Raw genomic sequence first — 14,992 nt, 5'->3', positions numbered from 1 at the left:
AACTTTAAACTACTCGTAACAGCCAACATGTTGCTACATACACAAACAAAGCACTGAAAACCATGCATTGGAATTGTGGGGGTGAAGATTTACTATTTATGTTTCTGCCAGTGCTCCGTTTTTCGCTCTCGGGCTCTTTTCAGCTCTCCTGGCTTTTCCTCCTTGCTTATACTCTTGTTCTAATCACATAAATCAGCTGAGAGGACATGCCTCCTCCTCCTCTGCGCTTTACATATGGCAACCCAGCTCACCCTGACAGCATTCCTCTACAGCTTTCTGGAACTGCACCGATGTGTCTTGACATGAACCTCATTCTGGGTTATAAGTTCACTTCACCAACCGCAGCCGGATTTTGGCCCAGATTCAGTCTCCAGTAATCATGGTTGCGCTTTGTCCTTGACTTTGAATTGGGTTAGATTTATTCCTCAGTTGCGCACCATTATGAGGCTGGTAATTGCTAATATTAAAAGTGTTATAAATAAGATAAATTTTATCTCTTGCTTTGTTTCGTTATTCAAAGCACAAATGACAATGCTTGCTGACTGAATCTGACCCATGTTCAGAAACCAAAGAAGTGCATGTGTTAATGGCTGAAATTAACACGTTGGTATTCAACACAGAAAAAAGTCAAAATACTCTGATTTGGTCATTTTTTTTTTCTTTTTAAGCACATCAGAGTACCAAAAGGAAGTGATTTCTTGAATTTTTCTGTGGTGAAAATTATGAAACACTGTTGCTGTGGAAATCTCTGGTGTACACAACAAATCCAGGTCTTTAATCAGACTGTAGGGGCTATGGAGATCATAACTGAACGTGGTCGGAAAGAACTCCCGGCATGCCCCCTTGGCATCCCCTCAGTGCTAAGATGGCTTCTCCGCATGCACTAATGAACCTGAGAGCCCCCATTTCCCAGCATGCCTCAGTGCTGGGCTGTGTAATGGCACCCAGGTGTCTGTCTGCACAGGAGGCCTCCAGCCACTAGAGGGCTGAAGCCTCTGGCCTCTTCCTCCGTTTGACAGAAGCAGGTGAGCACACGAAGACCACCGAGCAGAAAAAAAAGTGGTGGCGTCCCTGGCTTGACCATGCCACAGGTACAGAACACTTATGTACAGTTAGGTGTGTGTGTGTACGTGTGTGTGTGTGTGTGTGTGTGTGTACAGGTGTGTGTGTGCACAGAGTGAGTGTGTGCTTGTGTGCTTTGTGGTGATGTAAATTTGAGCATGCGTGCGTGCACACACGTGCATGTGTGTACATGCGTATTCATATTTTCCTGTGCATGCAGGTGTTTGTAGCTGTAGTTTTTTTCTTTGTATTTGTGTTCATGTTTTTTGCTCCTGACACGGTATGCGGGCACTTCCACACCGTCACCAGACCTTTTATCCTGTGTGATAGCAGCTTTCTGTGTGAATCATTGTGTCACGTTCTGAGAGCTAGAACTCAAGGTCACTTTTTTCCTACAGAGGGGACCAGTAGAATTCTGATGTCCCTGAATTAAGTATGACTCATACTCAGCTGAAATCATAATAGAAGTTTTTAACGCTGTGGAGAAAGCGCTTCATTTATCGTGTCTCACATTTGATTTCTTCCATTTGCAGAGGAAAATATGTCGCAGTTCTAGAAACGTTGCCATCAGGACAGAAAGAATCAGAATTTGCCAAGCAATACATTATCTATCCAGACTTTGACACATTTGTTTGAGTTATTTGATCATGTTCATGTTTTTCCAAGTGTAGTGTCCAGCTTCAATCCAACAGCGGATGATTGTCTTTAGGACTTCTCAGCCTTTTGCTTTTTACAACATTTTTCCATGATTTCTTGGCCCCACTTGACAAAACCTTGTCGTCTGTCTGCTGGATACTGTCCTGTCCTGTCTGCCCTCTCTCATCGTCCTTACACAGTAACTCTCTCTGGTCATGCAGGGCTGCACATATACTGTCAGCGTGTTCGCTGACACCCTCTGAAACAGAGAGCAGAGACACCTGTGGTCCTCAGATGTGTGTTACAGGAAGTGATGTCAGATCAAAGTAAAACATTGATGTGATGGATATGAAGGGTCCTCACGTTCAAGTGACTTCTGTAGTGTCTGATTCGATTAATTTCCTCTTTTTTTCACTCATGTCAGTCCCACTTTTTTCATTTTTTCCTCCCTCCTGCCACACAAATGATGAGTAAGACCAATGTTATGACACTAATGACTGAGCTTCTTTCTGCCTGTCTGTGCGTTTCCGTCCGTCCGCGATACAGTGCTGCACTCTGGAGAGTATTACCTGTTTGAGTCAGACAGCGAGGAGGAGGAGGAGCTACTGGCCGAGGACCTGAAGCCCCCGAGACAGAGTGCCTTTCAGGTGAGAGGCTCCAAAATCCCCTACCCTGCCCCGAGTTCCAATCCTCCCGCATTCCCTGAATCCTCGCTTCCACACCTTCCCCATTCTGACCTACTAAACTGAGGACCAGAGGGGCACACATTGCAGAAACCACCTGGCCACAGTCAGACTTCACTGCAAGGATCCAGGTCCTAGTCAGGAAATATACTTACAGCTTGGGCCAATGAACTCAATCGGAGCATATGTTTTATGTTTTATGGTCTGCAGTTTTGGAGAGCGCTCCCCTGTCACATTCTTTTGCGGTTGACTGCTGTCTGCTAAATCGTGTCTGGCGTGTGTGCGTGCGCTGTGGCCTTGTGGGTGCACTTTATCCCTTGCTATTGTCACAGTTTGTGGAGTATGTGTGTCATATGTTGCTCCGTGCCCATTCTTAAGCCGTTGCGATCCTGTGCCCACAGCTGGCCTACCAGGCCTGGGTGTCCAACGCCAAGGTAGCTCTGAGGGACCGTCAGCAACACCAGAGGGAGCTACAAAGACTGAAGAGAGAACGCAGATCCCAGATCTCAGGTCAGACACACAGACAGGTGGACAGACAGACAGAACAGATAGAACTGTCCATGCGCCAACTGTCTGTCTTTTAGTGCATTTCACAGTTGGGCTCTGGTTACCCCAAAGCCTGTGGAGAACAGGCAGGTTTTTGGTGCTAGATTTGTTTCCCCAGATTGACTCGGTTGACTCTAGTTTTCCTCCTAAAGTTTGTTTATTCAGATGTTCATAAAGGTAAATATTTATGCAAAAAGAAATGTGCTCTATTTGTGTGGCAGGTGATGGAGAGGAAGGTGGGGTAAATTCTGCGGAAGCTACTGTACAGGAAGAGGAGGAGTCGGGGGAGGAAGAGGACTCGGGTAACAGTTAATACTGAGAATTTTTACAGCATGATAATATCAATTACATCACATTCAGAAATCAAAGCGTGCATATTTTTTCCTCTAATATTCAGCTGTGCACAGTTATTCAGTCATTCTTTTGATATATTTAATTGTGATGACTTCATGTGATGATGTCATTCCTGATCTTGTCAGGGAAGAGTGACATTGTACAGAGGATCCTGGACGTTCTAAAATTCCTGTGGGTCCTTTTCCTGGCCATGGTGGATGGCCTGACCCAGTGGCTGGACATGCTGACCAAGCAGTACGTGGACACCTCCACCGTACTGTGTAACGAGCGCTACTTTATCACCCACAACATCAGCCAGGTGACTGCCTGCAATTCTCTCCGTGACCTCTAGAGGGTGTGCAAGAGAAATGCACAGGGAGGAATACAGAATTAAAGGTGAAAGAAGGCTGTGTTCTGCTTACTTTAGGGATTTTTTTTTTTTTACTTACTCCCCGCTGCTTACTTTAGGGATCTCCCAGGGACACCGTGGTGGAGGATCGGGTGTCTCAGTGCAGCGAGATTCCCACTATGGAGACCTGTGTGGACGAGCTGGACCCCGATAATGTGAACCGCAGCAGCGCCATCCGGTGGGCACTCACAGCAGTGTCAGCGCACACTCACACTGTGCCAATGTGCTGAGCAAATAATTATATGCAGGATTCACTGTGCTTAGATTTGGCCGATTTAGATTGTGCAGACCTCACCGATATCAGAGCATCTAAAGCCTGATTCATTAATTTGCCCTGCTGTTTCCTTCACAGTGGCACAGAGTTGGAGGAGATGACAGACTCAGAGAGGATCACGGGCTACAGCAGCACTACCCTCTGTTCAGTACCCTCCCCAGAGCTCGAGCTGGGCCCGGAACCGGAACCGAGGTCCAGCCAGCGGTCGCGGCATTCCAGGACCGCCAGCGAGCTGCTCGGCGACAGGTACCAGCGACATCACAGCCAGCGGAGTCACAGATAAGAGATTTCGGATGGTATTTTAAGCTCAGATTTTATCTTCAGATGTTCCTGGCAACATTACCTCCAGCTGGAAAGGAGTCACTCTGATTTGTTCAGCTGCCCATATACTAAGAAACAAATTTCAAGCATTTAAGCATTAGTCTTCAGATCAAAATGTCTTTGAATTCATGTTTCTCATGATCTTAATCAGGTGCGTCCAAACTTTTGACTGGTACTGTAAGTGCCATGTGGTTCTGACCTCCTCATCTCCACCCATTTGCAGTCAGTTGATTGTGGAGGAACTGGTCCAGAGCCAGCAGTTCTACGCCTCCCAGAACCGGGCCCTGAAGCTGCTCTTCGCCCTTTACAACCTGCTGGCGGCCAACTCGGAGCTGGTGTGCTACTTCATCATCGTGCTCAACAACATGGTGACCGCGTCCGTCATCTCCCTGGTGCTGCCCATCCTGGTCTTCCTCTGGGCCATGATGGCCGTGCCACGACCCACCAAGCGGTTCTGGATGACCGCCATCGTCTACACCGAGGTGAGTTGCTCTCTGCCCCTGTGCTGTGAGATTCATAGGGAGCAAAACTGAATTCACCAGAAAGGTGAAATCCTGAGGAGTGTGCTATAAGGTCATCTAGGTTATGTTCTCTGAAAAAAAAATTAATAAAATAAAAAATAAAATCCAGGGAAAGTGTTTGGTTGCAAGCACCAAGCATAATTAAATCGCTGTTTGACAAACCATGATTGTGTACGGCTGCCCACAAAGACTGGTTTGTGCTTGTGAATGACTCGTTTGCTGGATCATCTAGAGTCGTTCTCGAGCACAAAGTTAATGTGAACACATAGTGAGGTTGTGAGCTTTTGTTTCCTACTTCATCTTCATCTTCATCTTCATTTTCCAACATAGGAACTGTTCAGATTAACTTAGATGAATTTACTCAGACCACTTAACTGATGATATTGCATATAAATGTTAGTGTGTTAGTATGGTGAACTAGGGATAAGTTTCTGGCAAATACTGTTTGTGAACTTGTGTCATGTTGTGTGCCCGTGTAGTATAGGGGAGTAGCGTGGAGCTGTAGCCAGGGCAAAGTACTCTGGTCCAGGTCGCTGTGGGTTTATTACCTATGGAGAAAGGTGCCTTACTGTAGTAAGTTTTAGTCCAGATCCATAAAACAACCAGAGATTGTGTATGGTGTAAATGTTCTTGGCTGTTTTATTGAACACCTACTTTAAATCAGCTGCTGTTGCAAATGGCAGTCATAATTTTTTATCGGGTCTTAATTCTGCCTTCATTCAATTTCAGCAGAAAAAAAAACCTTGTGCTCCTGTATGATGTCGTTAGCTTTTATGGTTATTGAAAATAAAAAAATAGATAAATAAAAAATTGAAAATATTTTTTTTCCCCTGAGTGAAGTGGATTTTAAGTGTGTGTGATCTGGTGGCTTCCAGGTAATGGTGGTCGTGAAGTACCTGTTCCAGTTCGGCTTCTTCCCCTGGAACAGTGCCTACGAGACCAAGCTGAACGAGGACAAGCCCTTCTTTCCACCTCGCATTCTGGGCTTGGAGAAGACAGACAACTACATCCGCTACGACCTACTGCAGCTGCTGGCGCTCTTCTTCCACCGCTCCCTGCTGCAGGTATGTAGGACCAGTGGTGGGGGTGGCGCCCCCTAGTGTGAAGGAGTGATAACTACTCTGATATGGCACATTATTGATTAGATGGAAAAGCTGATTCCAAAACACTAATTGAGCTCACCCTGGAGTGTGTCCCCTTGCCAACATTGTGTCAGCGTCTGCCTTTGGTGCACAGAGGCTTGGGCCATGCGTGATCAGACAGGAAGGGGGGTCAAGATGGCCAAATGCTTTTACATATTGAGCCATTGAATCAAATGTAAAGATTTTTTTTTCTGCCCCGGCGGCTTTAAGTAACAAAACGGTTAAACAGCTCGCACTCGTCATCTACGTCTTACATCACACACAAAAGGCAGAGAGGGAGAAAAGCGTTAGAGACCTTCTTTTATTATTACTGCCGTGCATTCTTCCACTCTGTGGCTCTGGAATGCAATTAACTGCAGGATTGTTCTGGAGGACGGCCATCCTCTGAATGCGCCTGCCGTTTGCCCTGGCCTTGTGGGGGCATTTTATCGGTGCTCAGAAGTGCAGTATGATTGATGTAACCGAAGCCTCTGCAGCAACAATATCCCCGTGTAGCTCTGTTAGAGCCACGGAGCGTGAGCAGAGATGAGTCTGAGCCAATAGCAGAGAGTCACAACCGTGCACATGTGGGGGGGGGGCTGAGGTCTCCTCTGAAATGAAGTCATTTTTTGCACAGTTGACCAACTGTCAAGCTAATATTTTCAGTTCATTATGTTCGGGACACTTTCCGCTTCATGGTACTCGGGGTCAAAACAAGTTTCAGGGTGGAAACCACAAGAGCATAGCAATGCTATGGATGAGAGTCGACAGTGTGCTGTCAACAGCAGTACAGGAGAAATCTGTTTATTTTGATTAATAGTGTTCTGTATACACTCTGCAGAAAGCCCAGAAGTGGGCATGAGTTGGGCCTCTTGTACTGTCTTCTCTTTCACACAGCTGTGTGTCTGTCTGTCTGTCTTGCTCAGCGGTACGGTCTGTGGGACCAGGAAGGTCCGCTGGATGAGAGCGCCAAGCAGTCGACAGAGGAGAGTGGAGAGGGGGAGGAGCCTGGGGCCTGCCCTGACCTGACCCTCACCGAACCAGAGGAAGTCAAACCGAACCAGGAAGAGGAGACAGAACCAGATCAGAACCAAGACCCGCCCCCCGCCCCTGAGAAGGGGGAGAAAGGGAAGAGCAGTGTGCTGCGTTTCCGTAAGAGGAAGAAGCAGGTTAAAGGTGAGGAAGAGTAGGGAGGGAATATATAACACACACACACATAAACACCTACTCTCACACGTGCATTCACACACACACACACAATCTATTCCAAACAGAGACACACAAACACACATGCACACATTCTCATACACTCACACACACACATAAACTCCTACTCTCACACGTGCAGTCATACACACACACACACACACACAATCTATTCCAAACAGAGACACACACACACAATCTATTCCAAACAGAGACACACACACACACATACACATGCATTCTCATATACTCACACACACATAAACACCTACTCTCACACGTGCACTCACACACACACACACACACACACACACACACACACACACAAAATCTATTCCGAAGAGACACACACACACACATACGCACACATTCTCATACACTCGTATACACACACATAAACACACCAGCTTGCACATACTCACACACACACACACATACACAACCTACTCTCACACGTGCACTCACACACACAATCTATCTCGCACAGACACGCGTGCACACGCACACACACACACACACACACACACACACACACAAAATCTATCTTGCACAGGCACACACACACACACACACACACACACACACACACTCTTACATACGCACACACACACACAAAATGAATGGTGTCTTTTGGTTGGGTTGTTTATTAGTGTTGGACCAAGCTCTGGACTCCAGCATATGTCTTCAGAAAGCTTCATTTGCTAATTTCTCTCCCCCATGACAGAAGCCAAAGACACTAAAGAGAGCAAGAAGAAGACAAAGGCGAAACGTAGAGAGGCAGCGAGAAAGAGGATGAAGCTTGTGGGAGAGAAGTTTAAACAGCTTGCCATCTCCATGTGAGTGCAGAGACACTGTATCTCTGCTAACCTGGCTGTTTTTAATTCAGCTGGGTGTTGTAACATTCTTATTAAAAATTATATTTCACGATGGGTTGGGTACGTCATGTACAGTACCTATAGAATCAATTGAATTTTAATATCACTATGAATACTCGATAAATAAATGTCTTGTAGGAATATATGAGTTGCTGCAAAATTTTTTTTTTGCAAAATTCCCATTACAGTTTTCATGACCTAGTGGATGTGTTTTGCAGTCAGGGCAAAATTAGGCTTAAACAAAGTTTGCTTTACGGAAGCTGAACGGAGGGTGAAATGCCATGTTCCCTTTTCAGCATTCGCAACGTCTACAGACCTGTGCACAGGTTCTTCCGCAACATCCTGCACGCGGAGTACCGCGCGACCACCGACGTCTACGCCCTCATGTTCCTCACCGACGTGGTGGACTTCATCATCATCATCTTCGGATTCTGGGCCTTTGGAGTGAGTGCGTCCGCCTCTCTCATTCTGACCGGGGCTACTCTCACAGTGTGCATCTGTACCCAGGAGGTCATCATACTGATGTTACCATTGCACTGAGTAACCCCAGTGAGGCGTTCTGAAGGTTTTCATTGAAAGCCACTAAAATCCTTTACCTGAACAGGGTTGTTTGGCTCTCTAATAACTCCAAGGGAAACCAACCCTGTTCCCAGAAGGCCAAGTCTGCAGATGTTCATTTCTCCTAACCACGTTTACATTTTTTCATTCAGCCATTTAGTCGTTTTATCTTTTTCAGAGCAACTTCCTAAGTGTAACAAAAGAGTATGAAATGTGGTATAAAACAAGGATGCAGCTAGGTATATACTAGGATTCAAATGACAGTTGTCTTTATTGAACCCATTGAGCCCATCATTGCAATTAGTTTTAGCAGTTTAGCAGTTAGTAATAGTGAATTAGTAATTAGCAATAGTGGTTCAACAGAGCTGTTAGATCACAGCCCCAGGGACCATAGCTGAGTGGCTAAGTTCTTAGGAGTCCTATTCCACGCATGTCCTCCGAATACGCTGCACAGGCCTAATGGATCTCCTCTGACTCTCAGAAACACTCAGCGGCCGCAGACATCGCTTCCACGCTGTCGGAGGACCAGGTGCCTGAGGCCTTCCTGGTGATGCTGCTCATTCAGTTCAGCACCATGATCATCGACCGTGCCCTCTACCTGCGCAAAACCGTCCTGGGCAAGCTCTTCTTCCAGGTCATCCTGGTCATTGGCATCCACCTCTGGATGTTCTTCATCCTGCCGGCGGTCACAGAGAGGTGAGGAAGAGGAGGGGGCAGAGTGGTTGAGAATGTGTCAGCTCAGCATCACTCACTCCATGCTTGATCACAGGCTGCACATATGTCCTTTGTTGACTTTGCTGCAAGCAGTTCCATCTGTCTGCTTGCTAACTGGCGAAGTTCAGTTTATGAAGCATGCCAGTAACCTTGTCGTGATTATAGACCTTTGGCTCCGCACTAAAATGTATCACCTGACGTGTCTTCTTAGGATGTTCAGTCAGAACCCGGTAGCCCAGCTCTGGTACTTTGTCAAGTGCATCTACTTCGCCCTGTCGGCCTATCAGATCCGCTGCGGCTACCCCACCCGCGTCCTGGGCAACTTCCTCACCAAAAAGTACAACCACCTCAACCTCTTCCTCTTCCAGGGGTAAGGTGTTCTTTTTTAATGCCAACATACCTTCCCTGTTGTGTAGGAAAACACAAGCAGGCCAATATGCTCTGTCATTCAGGAATTTCTGTACATGATAACACCTTGTGGTCTGTCCTCAGGTTCCGTTTGGTCCCGTTCTTGGTGGAGCTGCGGGCTGTGATGGACTGGGTTTGGACCGACACCACCCTCTCTCTTTCCAACTGGATGTGTGTGGAGGACATCTACGCCAATATCTTTATCATCAAGTGCAGCCGTGAAACGGAGAAGGTGCAGCACGCAGACCACATTCTCTGTGACCTTTGTCATCACTCTTTGGCCTATGCAAAGATATTCTATTAACTCACCAGATATTAAGGTCCTCCATACTTCTGTGTCCAGGAATTGCTAGTTAGGAACCACAGATTTTGGTACTGTTTGAATTGCTGTGCTAGCTATGGATGTTCTGTCTTCTACCGTGTCCTTAACTGATCTTCATTAGGAGTCAGCAAGCAGTTTTAGCTTTAACAATGGAGACATACTCTTCAACAGTAGGCAGATGGAGCTGGTCAGTAAATAGAATTTCTTTAGCCTGTGAACCTACTATTACCTGTGGCCCAGCTTTGATTTTTAATTTATTCCTTTTTTTTTCAGAAATACCCTCAGCCGAAGGGTCAGAGGAAGAAGAAGATTGTGAAGTATGGGATGGGAGGGCTCATCATCTTCTTCCTCATTTGCATCATCTGGTTTCCATTACTCTTCATCTCATTGGTCAGATCAGTTGTGGGTGTGGTCAATCACCCAGTGGATGTTACAGTTACTGTCAAGCTGGGAGGTTATGAGGTAATTTGTTGTAAATGGGCATTCTGAAATTTTATAATATTGTTGGAATTACCATGATTTGACTACTATGATTTGCAGTGTGGAGTAGTGGTAAGGAGCAGAGCTTGTAACTGAAAGCTTGCTGGTGTGATTTCCCTGTTGGGGCACTGCTGTTGTACCCTTGGGAAAGGTACTTAACCCACAATTGCCTCAGTAGTTGATATCCAACTTCGTAAATGTATAAAACTGTAACCTATGTAAGCCTCTCTGGGTAAGAGCAACTAATAAATGACAGTAATTTAACGCAATAATGTAAAGTGTGATGGTGAGGCTGAGGGTTGTGGCAGCAGTATGGTACAGAATTAGTTCAGACTCACCTAGAGCTGAATCCTGCTCCCCTCCTGTAGCCCCTGTTCACTATGAGTGTCCAGCAGCAGTCCATCCAGCCCTTCACTCAAGAGGCCTACGACAAACTCACTGCCCACTTCGGAAATAACGCAGTGAGTGAGAGCACAGGCCTTCCTCTCTCTCTCTCTCTTTCTTTCTCACTCTTTTTTCCCTCACCGCTTCTATTATTCACATTAAAATAAAATTGCACACCCTCCTGACGCGAAGAAACGGTGCACCTCTGACATGCATTTGGAGCTACTTTTCTCTGGTAAAGGCAATGCTGTCCTTATTTCTCCAAGCCCTGAAGACCATGTCTTCTGTGTGTCTGTGCGTGTGTACGTGTCTGTGCGTGTGTGTGTCTGTGTGTACGTGTCTGTGTGTACGTGTCTGTGTGTGTCTGTGCGTGTGTACGTGTGTGTGTGTCTGTGTGTACGTGTCTGTGTGTGTCTGTGCATGTGTGTGTGTCTGTGTGTGTCTGTGCGTGTCTGTGCGTGTGTGTGTGTGTGTGTGTGTGCGTGTGTGTGTGTGTGTACGTGTCTGTCTGTGTGTGTGTGTCTGTGCGTGTGTACGTGTCTGTGCGTCTGTGCGTGTCTGTGTGTGTCTGTGTGTGTGTGTGTGTGCGTGTGTATGTGTGTGTGTCTGTGTGTATGTGTCTGTGTGTGTGTGTGTGTGTGTGTGTACGTGTCTGTGCGTGTCTGTGCGTGTCTGTGTGTGTGTGTGTCTGTGTGTACGTGTCTGTGTGTGTGTGTCTGTGCGTGTGTACGTGTCTGTGCATGTGTGTGTGTCTGTGCATGTCTGTGTGTGTGTGTGTGTGTGTGTGTGTGTGTGTGCGTGTGCGTGTGTGTGTGTGTGTGTCTGTGTGTACGTGTCTGTGTGTGTGTCTGTGTGTACGTGTGTGTGTGTGTGTGTGTGTCTGTGTGTACATGTCTGTGTGTGTGTGTGTGTGTGTGCGCGTGTGTGTGTGCGTGTGTGCGTGTGTGTGTGTGTGTGTGTGTGTGTACGTGTCTGTGCGTGTGTCTCCACACAGGTGGCGATGCAGTTCATAACCCTGTACAGCTACGAGGACATCGTGACGGCCAAGATCGACGGCAGTTCGGGGTCCGTGTGGCGAATCAGCCCGCCCAGCCGGCGTGAGGTCATCAAGGAGTTGCTGAGCAGCCAGGTGGACATGACACTCCGTTTGCACTGGAACTTCCAGAGGTCAGTGCACCTGGGCGTGTGTGTGTGTGTGTGTGTGTGTGTGTGTGTGTGTATGCGCGCGTGTGCGTGTGCATGTGCGCGTGCAGGACACTCACTCTGTTACCCATTCCCACTGTAGGGGTTTTATCTGTGCAGTATGGGTTCAAAAGTGTAACACCTGTGTCCCCTGATGGGTTTGAACCCACAAAACTTCGGTTAGTCTATGGCCTTGTTAACTGTCCTGCTATACTCCATCCCCTGTTGGCATCGGAGAATTTCCGGGAAAAAAGCATATTTTTTTCAACTGTACTGCCTGTTCACCAAAATCTCACATCATAGTGAGTTTTTGTGTTTGTGTTATTTATTTTTTCAGTGTTCCAAAGGTAACCTAATGGGTTTTTCTTTTTCACTCTGATGTTATTTGTCATCCCTGAGTGAGTTTGTGTGCAAGAAGGTCGCAAATGTTTTCATGGTACAGGTCAAATTGTTCTATCGCCAATTAGAGTATTTTTGCCATCTATTTAGGGCACTTACCAGGTGAGTCATTCGAGTGTGTTCGTTTGCTCACAGGGACCTGGGGAAAGGGGGCACAGTGGAGCACACGTTCGACAAGCACTCCATTGATCTGGAACCCGGAAACCCCGTCCGAGCGGATCTGGCGTCCCTGTTAGAGGGGAACCGTACCGACCCGGTGTAAGTCACTCCGTTCTCTCCCCGGCCAGCGCTGCCATGGCAACCCCTGACGTTTTGCACGTGCCTGACGCACCTGTATCCTCTGCCTTACAGGCGTGTGCCTCACATGTTCCCCAACTTCATCCGGGCTCCCAACGGCGCGGAAGCCAAACCCGTCAGCCAGCTGTATGAGGGTAAGGATGGAACATGACAGACGCCCAAACCCAAAATGTACTGAAATCACCTACATGTACTACTGTATAAGCTGCACCTTGTCTGATCAAAGGTGGGGGTCACACGAACTATAAGGTATAACTTAGGCCCTCATAAGGTGTTCGTAACACCTTCATGTGCATGACATTACCCTCCTACAACCACTCTTAAATAGAAAGTCTCATTTCATAATGATCTCATAAAGCAGACAGGATGATGAGGAGGGGAAGTGTGTGAGAGGAGTGGAAGAAGGGGACAACCTTTGTCATGCGTGGGCTGTCTTACAGGACAGTGAGGAAGCATTCTGTTATTCTAAAGACTCCCCGTGTGACACAGGTGATGAGGAGGGCTACCAGGACGTGACTCTGTCGTTGATGAAGGACCGCTCGCTGGACGGCAGCGGAGTGCAGGAGTGGTGGGACATCAGCATCGCCGACTGCGACCCCTCCAAAGAAGGATGTGGGGTTCTGCCCATGGTCATCTTCAACGACAAAGTCAGCCCCCCCAGTCTGGGCTTTCTGGCAGGATATGGGTACGTTCCCCCTTTTGTCTTAGTCTTTTGTCCCGGTCACCCAAAGTTAGAATCTTCCACCCTCGTAGGATTGAATCTGCTTAGGTTTATTTTTGTTTACTGATGGACTGAATCAGCGTTATTCAACCCTTGGTGCTAGATAGTAACAGTGGCTTAAGGCGATTGTTCTAATCAGGGACCACCAGCTTCAGCGAATCGCCGCTCTAGAAACAAGAAATACGCCTTGTCCTGTGATAATCTGGATTTTTATATTTTTATATTTCGCAATATCTCAAAAGCAGATGTACACATTAGGTACTTGTATATCCATCAGGCGTTCTCCACTCGATGCATTACATCATGACTGCTTACATAGTTTCAGTAACATCGGTGAATCTTGGAGATCGGCTGGCCTCTTGAGCCCATTTTGCTGTCTTCTTTCCAGGATCATGGGGCTGTACGTGTCGGTGGTGCTGGTGATTGGGAAGTTTGTGCGCGGCTTCTTCAGCGAGATCTCCCACTCCATCATGTTCGAGGAGCTGCCCTGCGCCGACCGCATCCTCAAACTCTGCAACGACATCTTCCTGGTGCGGGAGACGGGCGAACTGGAGCTGGAGGAGGAGCTCTACTCCAAGCTCATCTTCCTCTACCGCTCCCCAGAGACCATGATCAAGTGGACCCGGAGCAAGGACTAGCGCACGCTCGCTCGCACCCGCGTCCACAGGTAGAGTCCGCAGCGAGGCACTCAATCCGGACTCCCATCTGCTAACCGTCGACTCCAGTGGCTCCTCCCCCTTTGGGGTTTCGCACTCCTTGGCAACAGACACTTGACAACCAGGGAAGGCGACGCTGTCTGTGCATGTATACAGACCCTTCTGCGGCTGTGCCAGACGTGACCGACCGTTAGCCAAAGCCGTGAGCCATGTGGCCGTCCATTTGCCTGGTTTATGTCTGCCATTCACTAAAAGGACAGCATGGACACAGACAGCTTTTCTTATATCACTACAAAGCTGAGCCAAGCTCTGTTTTCTCCACCCTTACTTTTCTGCGGCCTGCACAGCACAGTAGGCCCGGGAGAATGTTACGTCAGAATGAGGGAACGCCGAATGGGTCCAGGTATTATGACATCACAGATCACGGACGCAGTCTGTCAGCTGACATGTTTGGAATGGGCAAATGTCGAAAGGGTTTTTTTAGCGGACAATGTGAGAGGACATGCATTATCAGAACGATGGCTGTTCACAGACTGATATGCTGTTGAATGATAAGGTTGGAAGAAAGTGATCTTATTATAAGGTTATGGGCTTATTGTCAATACTAAGATATCAATGACTTGAACTCCTCTATGAGCAATTTCAGATGTTTTTTTCTATTGCAAAAATGGTCTTATTTTTCCAAATTTCTCAAGTATGGTTCTGCTATTGCCACAGCAATTACCAGTTGCACAAACAGCATCTCTTTTTTGTACAATATATCATAAAGTTATTTATTTTTCTTAAAATGCTCTCTAAAGAAAGTGTAACCTTGCTGGAAAGATCTAGTTTTGTGGGTTGTAAATTTATACTTATTCTTATATTCCTAAACAAGGATACTCTTA

At 47.0% G+C, this 14,992-nt stretch overlaps 1 protein-coding gene across 1 annotated transcript in view; it reads left to right on the top strand.

Moving 5' to 3' along the window:
• Window positions 1–14,906, top strand: part of piezo1 (piezo-type mechanosensitive ion channel component 1) — a 72,682-nt gene extending 57,776 nt beyond the window's left edge. The window contains exons 30-51 of the mRNA XM_036544326.1: window positions 1,020–1,091; window positions 2,245–2,345; window positions 2,783–2,891; window positions 3,149–3,229; window positions 3,407–3,579; window positions 3,729–3,847; window positions 4,022–4,189; window positions 4,488–4,746; window positions 5,661–5,849; window positions 6,833–7,082; window positions 7,837–7,948; window positions 8,284–8,431; window positions 9,027–9,241; window positions 9,471–9,629; window positions 9,752–9,899; window positions 10,263–10,451; window positions 10,838–10,930; window positions 11,848–12,020; window positions 12,570–12,692; window positions 12,786–12,865; window positions 13,221–13,416; window positions 13,841–14,906. Coding sequence (XP_036400219.1) covers window positions 1,020–1,091; window positions 2,245–2,345; window positions 2,783–2,891; window positions 3,149–3,229; window positions 3,407–3,579; window positions 3,729–3,847; window positions 4,022–4,189; window positions 4,488–4,746; window positions 5,661–5,849; window positions 6,833–7,082; window positions 7,837–7,948; window positions 8,284–8,431; window positions 9,027–9,241; window positions 9,471–9,629; window positions 9,752–9,899; window positions 10,263–10,451; window positions 10,838–10,930; window positions 11,848–12,020; window positions 12,570–12,692; window positions 12,786–12,865; window positions 13,221–13,416; window positions 13,841–14,090 — 3,407 coding nt within the window. The 3' untranslated portion in view covers window positions 14,091–14,906. The remainder of the gene's footprint in view (window positions 1–1,019; window positions 1,092–2,244; window positions 2,346–2,782; window positions 2,892–3,148; window positions 3,230–3,406; window positions 3,580–3,728; window positions 3,848–4,021; window positions 4,190–4,487; window positions 4,747–5,660; window positions 5,850–6,832; window positions 7,083–7,836; window positions 7,949–8,283; window positions 8,432–9,026; window positions 9,242–9,470; window positions 9,630–9,751; window positions 9,900–10,262; window positions 10,452–10,837; window positions 10,931–11,847; window positions 12,021–12,569; window positions 12,693–12,785; window positions 12,866–13,220; window positions 13,417–13,840) is intronic.
• Window positions 14,907–14,992: the final 86 nt, after the last annotated feature.

This window comes from Megalops cyprinoides, chromosome 13, assembly GCF_013368585.1.
Source record: "Megalops cyprinoides isolate fMegCyp1 chromosome 13, fMegCyp1.pri, whole genome shotgun sequence".
NCBI lineage: Eukaryota > Metazoa > Chordata > Actinopteri > Elopiformes > Megalopidae > Megalops > Megalops cyprinoides.
This window is presented reverse-complemented; position numbering and strand designations above follow the sequence as displayed.